The sequence below is a fragment of the Cebus imitator genome, unplaced genomic scaffold, assembly GCF_001604975.1.
Source record: "Cebus imitator isolate Cc_AM_T3 unplaced genomic scaffold, Cebus_imitator-1.0 Scaffold443, whole genome shotgun sequence".
NCBI lineage: Eukaryota > Metazoa > Chordata > Mammalia > Primates > Cebidae > Cebus > Cebus imitator.
Window position 1 is genome coordinate 1,424,709 of NW_016107758.1, and position 10,707 is coordinate 1,435,415.

Sequence of the window (10,707 nt, forward strand, 5' to 3'; positions counted from 1 at the left end):
CGACTCATAAAATAAAACTGTAATTTCTATTTTCATCACTACATAGACCACTATTCCTTTTGTTTTTATCTTAGTAATTTATTGGGGTCAGCATTGTAACTTTCTAAAATTTAATATATAATGTCCATGAAGTTGCCATTTGAGACCCCTTCAGTTTTTCTGATATCTGGTCATTTTCGGTGATTGGATTCAGTGAAAAGCAGCTGTCTCACAGCCCTACAGACATTAGTAATTGAAGTTTCCGTTTTATACAGTCTCTCTCGGGCTTACTATCTTCATTGTTTCATTCCATCAGCCACCTGACATTGGTACCTGTCAGATCTTGATTGCAGCCTGGGGTTCACTCTTGAGCTGAAGACTCAAGTAGGTCTGTGGCCAGGTCCTCACTGGTTGCAGCTCCAGACGTCATCTCTTCGGAGGTCTTACCAACGTCTTATTTCCCACTTCCTCTACCCTAAGGAAGGACTCCCAACTTTCCTGTGATGAAGGAGTGGAATTCCCCTTTTTTCACCACCAGAGTTCATGGGAGCCATTGACTAGGTCTCTCCACCTCCTAGGAGTTGGCCCTAATTGTCTCTGGCCAGCACTGAAGCCCATGCTCCCGTGACTGCTCTGGCAAAATAGGCTTGGTGTCTAGTAACTCATGAAGGAGAGAGCTTTGGAAAGCTCCTCTGTTCTCTCACTGCCATAAGGGGAACCAGCCTTGGGTGAAAGCAGAGGAGATGGGAGAGCCCTGGTCCTTGATGCCATTGTTGGGTGCTGAAATGCATCCAGTAAAACCTGAAACCCTTCCTTCTGGACTGTTTCATTAATCATCACCGTTTATAGTTGGTGGTTGGTTGAGTTTTGTGCTCCAAAAGTCTACTTGAATCATCATACTCACACCCCATTGAGCTAATGGATTGGGAACCAATTCATCCTAAGTGTCTGTGTACCTCATTGCCACATTTAGTCTGGGCCAGCCTCTGCCTCCTGGACACGGTGCCAGCCTCCCACGGTGTAACCAGAATGCTTGCTAAGACGGAGCTTTTCTACATGTTGATTCTGACTCCTTAGCAAGTTGTAATTCACAACTGATGTGGGCTGTGAAATCAGTTCTGTGGGTTATGATCACCGTTTTAATTTTTAGAGAAATGGTATAGAATAGACTACATGAAAATACTAGGGTGCATGCATGTAGTATGGTGAACTTTTAATGAGACATTTTTCTGAGTGTTTGTACTGGGTCATGGTATAAAATGAGATTTGACTGTAGAGAGAAGTGAACTCGGAGACAGGCACTGGCGTGTGGAGGCGGTGCCCCTAGAGCCCCAGATTCCTGGCCCAGCCTTAGGCCTGAGTCCTGGAAAAGCTATCCAGTGGGGCGGGCCCAGGCGTCGGCTCTTCACACACCCTTACCCTGTTCTCAAAGGCAGTCTGGGTTGAGAAACGCAAGCCCTGCACCTCCGAGAGCCTTTCCCCTCTTTCCAGGAAGGCCTGTTTCCCACCATGGTGCCTGCCTGAAAACTGCTCTGTAGCCTGGAGAGCTCCTGTGCATCCTGTGAGGCCCCATGAGGAATCCTCTCTCAGGCTTTCCCATAGACAAGACAGCCCATCCCTCTTCTCTGCGGTGACTCCTGCGGCCTCCCTCATCTTCCCTCTGCAGGCCTCGGGCTCCCCTTGCGCCTTCCACATTCACTGAATGGACAAAGGCTGCGGTCGTCAGGCAGGGCTTGATGAAGCCGCGGCTCCACGCGTGCTAGGTGATCAGCGATCAGGGCAAGTTAACACTCAGAAATCCCACGGCGCGGGAGTGTTGGGAGAATTTAGCGCTTTCTCCCCCAGGGGCACTCCGCCCAGGGACCCAGGGAGGCTGGGACCCACGCCGCCAGGCCGGGCGGGCAGCCTCCGAGCCCTGAAGTCCCAGAGGGCGGCCACGCCCCGGGGCGGGGCCGGGCGCGTCCTGGCGCGGGGATTGGCGGAGCCGGCGAGCGGCAGCGGGCACGGGGCGGGGCTGTCTCCAGGGCGACGCGACGCTCCCCAGCGGCTCAGGCGCGCAGGCAGGGCGGGGGTGCGGGCGTCCGCTGTGGCTGCGGTCCCCTTGGTCTCCGCGCTGTCCGGTGGGAGCTCTCTGAGCTTTGCTTGGTGCGGCCCGCGCGGCAGGGACGCTGGGAGCCGGGGCTGGGGGGATCTCCGAGCTCCGTGGGGCGGCGGGTGGGGGAGGCCACTGGGGAGGGGCCCAGGGCCTGGGGGTGTTTGGTTCGGTGGGCGCTGGCTTCTGAGGCCCGTGGCGGACACCTGCTGTCAGCGGCGCCCCTTGGGCGATGGCGGGCGCGGACCTGATCTGGCCACATGGCCACGACCGCCCTTGCTATGGTCCCCGCCCAGGAAGGGACAGGGACATCTGGGAGGGTTCCGACAGGCCTCCTTCAGGACTCCCAGGGACGGCGGCCCGGGCTCCCGCGCGGTTCATGGCGGGGGTTGGGTTCTCTGAGACCCACGGGCTTCGGGCGGGACCTCCGGGGCACTCCGAGTGCGAGTTCCCGGCAGGAGCCCCGGGGGCAAATGTGCGGTCCCGGCGTTGCTTCCAGGGTGGAAGTTCACAGACATGGACGGGGGCCACGCGTCCCTCAGCTTCGACGACGGAGCCTCTGGGGCCGGCAGCCCCCAATGCCCGCTGGAGGGGACGGGCGGCGAGACCCCCGATGCCGAGGAGCCGGGGTCCCCGCGGAGCGATGCTGTCTTCGCCTCAAGGTGCGGGGGGCGTCGGGCAGGGAGGCCCGACCCTGACCCGGGCCCAGGGTTAGCCGGGGTGCTCCCTGAGGCGAGCACTGGAAAGGGCTGTCACTCCCCGAGAAATCCGAAAGCCCCGACACGTGTCAGCAACCACCGAGGAAGACGCCCGTAGATGGTCACCGGAGCTTCTCCTGCCCCTTCCCGCCTGCACGCTGCCCCCTAGCGGAAGGAGGGAGCGTTTCCCTCGCGAGACGGGGCTCCAGAGTGGGCCCCGACTTCACAGCTCTGTTCACAACAAGGGCTGCTTTGAGCCAGGGCTGCCCCGGGGCCTCACTGCAGCCTCACCAGGTCCCAGGGTCACCCCATCACGCTCGCCCCTGTTTGTGGGCCTCCAAAACTCAGTCCCAGCCCTGGCCAGTGTGATGGGCTTTGGGAGGTGGCAAGGGTGGACCCCATGATGGAATGTGTGTACCTATGAGAAGTGGAAGAGCCCAGAGTTCCCCCATCCTCTCTCACCACCGTGTGGGGACCCAGTGAGAAGGCCACTCCAGGAAGAGGACCCTCCCCAGACAGGGACTGCTGCCCTGCACAGCTGAGAACGGAAGCCCCTTTGAGATGCCTGGTCCACCTGTGGGGGTCTAAGACGCCCCGTCCGACTGTGGGGGGTCTGAGAGGCCCCATCCACCTGTGGGGGGTCTGAGACGCCCCGCCCGTCTGTGGACGCCCTGTGAGTTATGGCAAATGCACCCTGGTTGGTGCCCCCTCATTGTAGCACACTCCCAGCCCTGCCCCTTCCATCTGTCCATCCATCCACCTGTCCATCCTAGTCTGAGCTGGCTGCCTCTCCAGCTGGCCTCTGACCTCCCATGGGCCCACATGTATGGTCTGCTTTCTGTCCAGCTTGAGGCTGGCACTGCTGGCCCTTGAATGAGAACCTGGCTGTGAGCACCCACATCCGGCAGGCAGCTGGAGTGGGCCAGAGGTCCTGGATCTCAGGCGCTGCAGCCAGCAGGCCCGGGCTGGAGAGGCCGACGAGTCCTGCCTCTCGGGCCTGGCAGCGTCTCCCCTGTCCGTTGGCAGCCTTACTGTGCCTTCCACTTCCTGTGTGACCTCAGCCATCGCTGCACCCTCTGTGCCTCGGTGTTCCCTCCCGTGGAGCGGGGTGCAGCAGCACCTGCCCTGGGGCTGAGGGGTGAAATGAGACGCCAGGTTGTGGTCAGCAGCCACTGAAGGCCCTGCAGCCATCCCGCTCTTCCTCCCTCTGCTCCTGTCCTTTTAGGGATGTCTCAGAAGCCTCTGAGAAGGAAGAGGAGGAATCTGAGGGCCCGCTGAGGGTGCAGGACCTGAAGGAGGCCCATCTGCAGCTGGTCCAGGGTGTACAGGAGTGGCCGGATGGCTGTGTGTACCGGGGGCAGTTTGGGCTGAACACGAAGCTTGGATATGGCGAATTCTCTTGGCCCACGGGTGAGGTAACTGCTGCCACACTTTCTCCGCCTCCTCCCCCAGGGCCCCTGGTGGCTGGCCTCTCTTCTAAGCATGATGGTACAGGAACTTTTAGGCCCATAAACAGACAGGATGCCAGGCTAAAGTCTTTTCTCCTTGAGAAATGGCCAGAGAAAAACATCTTTCCCAACTTCCAAAATCACACCAATGGTTTGCTAGGGTCCACAGGATGAGGTGTGGGAAGCTCTGGGCAAACATTTAAAAATCACAAATGACCGTAGCAATGTCATCTATTTGCCTTGGTGAAATTGCCTGCGTCTAGGCTTAAGCAGAAGGCAGTGAATGTTCTAAAAGACAAAATGAGAACAAGTTTTGCACCCCCAGGCTAGGTCCTGAGCCCACATTCAGAGTAGCTGGAACTGAAAAGGCCTCTGTTGGCGCTTATAAGGGAAAGTCCAGGGGTGAGGTAGCCTCAGGCTCAGCTGGATCCAGGGTTCTAATGATCTAACTAGGCCCTCTCTCTTTCCATCTCCACAAGGGGGTTCTAAGGCTGACCTTGCTCCATCTGCGCAGCCCCTGGGGGTGGCATCAAATACCCCTGAGAGAGAGAAAGGCCCCAGGAGGATGCTGGTCTGGCTTGGGGATGCGTGAAGTGGTCACACCCGTCAAGGCTGGGGTGGGAGTAAGGCGTCCTCTGGTTGGCAAGGCCTGGCCCAGGCTCTGGGGCTGGGTCCCTTGGGGAGTCCTCTCTGCAGGGAGAGGGTGTCTGTTGCCAGAAGAAATGGAAGGGCCACTAAGCCGTGAACATTGCCATGCCTGTCACGTCGGGGTCAGGTCTGGGTGGACTGTGAGCATGGACGGCTGTGCGGGCACTCCAGGCCCATCCTGCATGGAGGAAAAGGTGGTGCCTTGCACTCAGTATGAAGATCTCCTGACTGGAAGCCCTTGCCGTGAACGTCACATTCGTTTTCCCTCCGGGGCCTTGGTAGAGCGGCAGGCTCTGACACACTCACCCCTGTTGTTTGTGGGGCTCACGTCTGGCCAGTGCTGAGGAGTTATAAACCAGAGGCCTGCCCTGTGCCCACTGGGGCTCACAGCCCACCTCCCAGGGCCAGCCTGTCACCTCTGAACCAGGCAGGGAGCCCAGCAGCATGGGGCTCCTGAGTGGGGACAGGCCTCCCAAAACCTAAGGTGAAGGTCACCAGGGAGAAGGCAGGTCCGTGCTCTCCTGATGGATGTCTAGGCAGTTTGAAGCCCCCCAACATTCCACACTTGAGGAGGAGACACAGAGGCGGTCAGGCTGACTGCCCGGCAACCCCTCTGGGCACTTCAGGTGCCAACTCTAATAATCGCATGCCAGGCACCCCTGAGTTCTGCCACAGCCCCAGGTGGTCCCCATTCATTGCCAACCAGGCGGGTGGCTCGGCCTGGAGGGCATCCGTCAGGTTCTGGAAGAGCAGTAATTTCTCACCAACTTCTCCATCTCACAGATGTACCACGGGCAGTTTTACCGGGACCACTGCCACGGCCTGGGTACCTACACGTGGCCAGATGGCTCCAGTTTCACGGGCACGTTTTACCTCAGCCACCGGGAAGGCTACGGCGCCATGCGCATGAAGACGCGGCTCTTCCAGGTGAGGCGGCCGCTGCGTTCGGCTGGGGAGGGGCGGCCGTGGTGTCTAGGTCACTGAACAAAAACATATTTAAGCCCTGGGGAAGTTAATTTGTGTACTTACAAGTAGCTTTTTTACTTTTGATGATTAAAATGGTACCAGTGATAAGGGAATGGATAGAAGGTAAAAGCCTTCTTGCGTTTTATTCACCAGAGGGTAATTAGCAAACTGATATATATCCTTTACGTTATTTTAATATGGATCACTGTACACATAATATTTGAAATGTGCCTTTTTCAATGGAGAGCACGCCCAGGCTTTCAAATACAGATGCCTTTCCCCCTTTTATGACAGCATAATTCACAGTAAAATTCACCCATTTGAGGCTGGGCACAGTGCCTCAGGCCTGTCATCCCAGCACTTTGGGAGGCCGAGGCGTGTGGATCACCTGAGGTATGGAGTCTGAGACCAGCCTGACCAACATGGAGAAACTCCGTTTCTTCTAAAAATACGAGAAAACAGCTGGGCGTGGTGGTGCACGCCTGTCATCCCAGCTATTCGGGAGGCTGAGGCAGGAGAATTGCTTGACCCCAGGGGGCGGAGGTTGTGGTGAGCCGAGATTGCACCACCGCTTTCCACCTGCAGAGCAGGAGTCAAACTCGGTCTCGAAAATAATAATAACAATTCCCCATTTTAGTATATATTCTGAAAGTTTTGACAATTATCGGGTTATGTTACTGCAATCAGGATATAAACAGCTCCATCACCCCCAAAATATTGCCATGGCCTCGGTAATAAATGTCTCCCTCAACAAACTGTGGCTGATCTATCTTGGCCTAGGATTTTGCCCTTGTGAGAATACTGTATTAATGGTGTCAACAGAAAAAAACAAACTCTGTAAAATATTTTAATATTCTGAGCCAATGTGAGTGGTTGTTGCTGAGACACCAGGGGCTCACTCTAGGTCTTGCTGCGTGCTGCACAGAGGGCCAATCACCAAGGCAATGAGTGTTGCCAAGGAAGAAGGCTAGCTGGAGGTACAGCTGAAGAGACGGGAGCTCAATCTCAAGTCCGTCTCCCTGACAGAATAAACTAGGGGTTTATATAGCAAGGAAGAAACGTAGCAATGTGTGAGAAAACAGCAACTTGGGCGGGGCAAGGAAGCCATCGTGATGAATGAATGGCCTGGAGTCCTTCACTGAATGCCATGGTCTGGTGAGTTTTCGTTCTTTGACACTTTTCAAGAGGAGTTACAGCTCTTTAGTACATTTTGAGAGGCCTGAAGGTCTTTCCTGAGGAAGGAACTCAGATAAAACAAATGTAAGTTTCAAGCTTTAAGACCAGCGGGGTCAATTTTTATGTTTCTCTGGAAGCAACTCTCTGTAGGATTACTGGGCTGGTCTCAGTCCCCTTTTATCAGTTCCTCAATCACGGGGAATTGGGTTGTGGCCATTTCTGCCTGCTCCATGCTGAGGAGGGGCGCTGTGGGCAGCTCCACACCATGGGTGCCCATGTGGCCACCCAGGAATCAAAGGTTAATCTAATATAGTTTTCTTCCAAAAGACGATCTTTCTCTTTCCATTTCCCCACTGCACCAAAGACAAATCATAACAGGACAACCTACCTGCAAAATAAGCTTCAGTTTCATATTCATGCCCTGATTACCCACACCAAGTGCAGCAAGAACCATGGTTCACGTAGCTTCTTCTAAACTGGCTTCGCTGGAACCTCTCACAAGGCCATTTCAGTTGAAGCCTTGGGAAAATAACCATTTCCTCCAACTGTGTCCCATTATAAAATAAAACAGATTCTTATTAAACATGTGCAAACAAACACATTGCCACTAATTAAGAAAAGCAAAATGCAGTAAGGAGGGACTTCTGTATTTTCTTGTGATGTGCCTTTCTCTATGACTTTACTTTCAGCCTTTCTGTTTTATGATGTTTTAGATATTTCTTCACTTTACTTTTTTTGTTATTTTTTCATGATGCATCACTTTACCTGAAAAAATTGTGTGTGTGTGTGTGTGCGTGCTTACTGAAATCCAGTCCAATAATTGTCAAATCATCACTCGTCATTAAGACCTGCATCGTCCCAACGTGGTGGCTGCTAGCCATGCACATCTTCTGAACACTTGAAATGTGGCTGGTCCAGGTTCAGGGGTGCTGTGAATGTGAACCACGCCCTAGATCTTTAAGAGTTACTAAGAAAAAAGAATGTAAGATATATCAACAGTTTTGAATATCAAATATATGTTGAAATGATATTTTAGAAAGATTGAGTTAAATAAGAATATTATTTGAAAACGATTCTACCTGCCTCCATTTACTTTTGTAATGTGGCCACTAGAAGATTTTAAATTATATATTTGGCTCATGATTTTTCTTTTGGACAACTCTGATTTAGACCATGGACATCTAACAGTAATACATTTGCTTTTCATCCATTGTCTTCTTATGTACTTTTTCTTTGTTTCACCTGTTCTACATTCCTTCTCATCTTCGTTTGGGTTGATATGGTATTTTAAAAAACAATTTTGTTTTCACATTATCAGTTTAAAGTTACACACTTTTTACATATTATTTTAGCACTTCCCTAAAAATTACAGCATATGTTCTTGATGTATTGATTCTAGTATTTATGATACCTTTCATTTTCTAGGAAAATATATGAAACTTAGATTATTTTTTAACTCCAATTATCCCTTTTTGAATTCTATGCTGTTATTGGGATTCATTAAAAATATACAAGGGGCCCAGGTGTGGGGACTCATGCCTGTAATCCTAGTACTTTGGGAGGCAAGGGTGGGAGGATGACTTGAGGCCATGAGTTCAGGACCAGCCTGGGCAATAATGAGACCTTGTTTCTACAAAATAAAAATAAGAAAAATTAGTTGGGTATGATGGCACATACCTATTGTCCTAGCTACTCAGAAGTCTGAGGTGGGAGGAAGGTTTGAGCCTAGGAATCTGAGAACATATATAGGGGGTTTGGAGGAAACTTTGGGAGGTGATAGATATTTCTGTGGCATTGGTGGATTCATGGGTGTAAATTTACTCCTCAACTCATCAAGTGCATACATATATATGTGCAGCTTTTTACATGTCAGTCAATAAAGGTGGCTTCATATCTGTGTCTGCATGTCTAATCTCTCCAAGAACTTATTATTATAGTCAGCATTTTTAGACTTTTTTCTTACTCCTTCCTGTGTTTCTGATCTTTTATCAAAGATCACTTTTGCTGCATTTGATTAATTAATTTTTTGTTGTACAGTTGCCCTTTCCCAAAGGGTCACTTTCTTTTTGCCTGAACAATACCCTTAGAATTTGATTGTGTATTTGAAGATGGCACACTGTCAGTTTTTGCTTGTCTAAGAATCAGTTGTTTTCAACTGAGTTCTTGAAGAATATCCCCACAGGACAGAGTTCTAGGTTGACAGTTGTTTTCCTGAGCTCAGTGAAGATTCCACCCCATTGTTTCCTGGCTTCCATCTTTGCTGTTGAGAAGTCAGCTGTCAGCTTATTGCTCTTTTGAACTTAATCTGTGTCTTCTTTGGCTGCTTTGAAGTTTTATCTTTCTCTGGTTTTCTACAGTTTCACTGTGATGTTTCTAGCTGTGGATCTGGAAAATTCTCAACTATTATTTATTCAAATACTGCATGTGCCTCATTGTCTCTCTTCTCTCTCTGGGACTCCAATTGCAGGTATGTTAGACCCACTCACAATACCCTCTATGTCTGTTAGTCTCATTTCTGTGTCTTCCATTTTATATCCTGAGCACACTATTCTTCCACTAAAATGATTTTCTTAGTTTTCTTTTCTATTTTATAGTCAGTCTTATTGAGATATAATTTGCATGCAACATAATTTACTGATTTTAAGTGACAAAGTGAATTTTGAACAAATGCATATAGTCATTTCACCACCACCTTGATCATTATTTACAATATTTCCATCATTCCTCAGAATTTTTTCCAGCTCCTTTATATTCAACCCCCACCTCCACCCTCTAGCCACTGACAACTACTAATCTGCTTTTTATCATTGTAGTTTTCCTGCTTCTGTTAATTAATATAAATATAATTATACTGTGTGTAGTATTTTGTGTTTGATTTCTTTTGCTTAGGGCATGATTATTTTAAAACTCATGTTTTACATATTTCAGTCAATTTAAAAAATTATGGGGTAGTATTTCATTGCATGGATATAACAAAAATTTTTATTGGTTCACCATTAAATGCATATTGATTTCTTCAACATTTTTGGTTCTATGAAAAAGGCTGTCCAGAACAGTTGGTTAGACATGGACATATATCTTTATTTTCACTTGGATAAATACTCAAGAGTGGGGTTGCTTGTCAAAACAGTAAGTATATGGAAATTTTATAAGAAATTGCTAAACTCTTGTTCAAAGTGACTGTGCCATTTTGCATTTCAGCATCAATATATGAAAGTTCCAGTTGATTCATTTCCTTGTTAACACTTGGTATTGCCAGTCTTTTTATTTTAGGCATTCTCATGGGTGTATGTGGTATGTCATTATGGTTTGAATTTTTAGCACTCCAGTGACTAACGATGTTGGACATTTTTTCATGTTCTTATTTGTTATCTACATATCTTCTATGGCAAAGTGTTTGTTTATATGTTTTACTGATTATTAATTGGGTTATTTGCATTATTATGGATTTACAGAGTTCTTTATATATATTGATATTTATAAATATTTTATCCCAGTAGTGGCTTGCCTTTTCATTTTTCTTAGCAATGTCTTTTGTTTTATTTTTACTTTATTTCATTATTTAATTAATTTATTTACTGAAACGGGGTCTCACTCTGTTGCCCAGCCTGGAGTACGGTGGTATGATCATAGCTCACAGACTGGAGTGCAGCGGTGTGATCACGGCCCACAGGCTGGAGTGCAGCGGTGTGATCACGGC

At 49.6% G+C, this 10,707-nt stretch overlaps 1 protein-coding gene across 10 annotated transcripts in view; it reads left to right on the top strand.

Annotated features, from left to right (window-relative positions):
* ANKMY1 (ankyrin repeat and MYND domain containing 1) overlaps positions 1–10,707 on the top strand; it is a 78,881-nt gene that overhangs the window by 8,864 nt on the left and 59,310 nt on the right. For 6 of the 10 annotated variants that reach the window (XM_037732172.1, XM_037732173.1, XM_037732178.1 and 3 more), the window contains exons 1-5: positions 2,033–2,124; positions 2,571–2,733; positions 3,995–4,184; positions 5,649–5,792; positions 10,050–10,136. In XM_037732172.1, the coding sequence (XP_037588100.1) occupies positions 2,588–2,733; positions 3,995–4,184; positions 5,649–5,792; positions 10,050–10,136 (567 nt within the window). In that variant the 5' untranslated portion in view covers positions 2,033–2,124; positions 2,571–2,587. Of the gene's footprint in view, positions 1–2,007; positions 2,125–2,570; positions 2,734–3,994; positions 4,185–5,648; positions 5,793–10,049; positions 10,137–10,707 lie in introns of those variants that run through there. The other 4 variants (XM_017510757.2, XM_037732174.1, XM_017510751.2 and 1 more) reach the window with 3 other exon arrangements.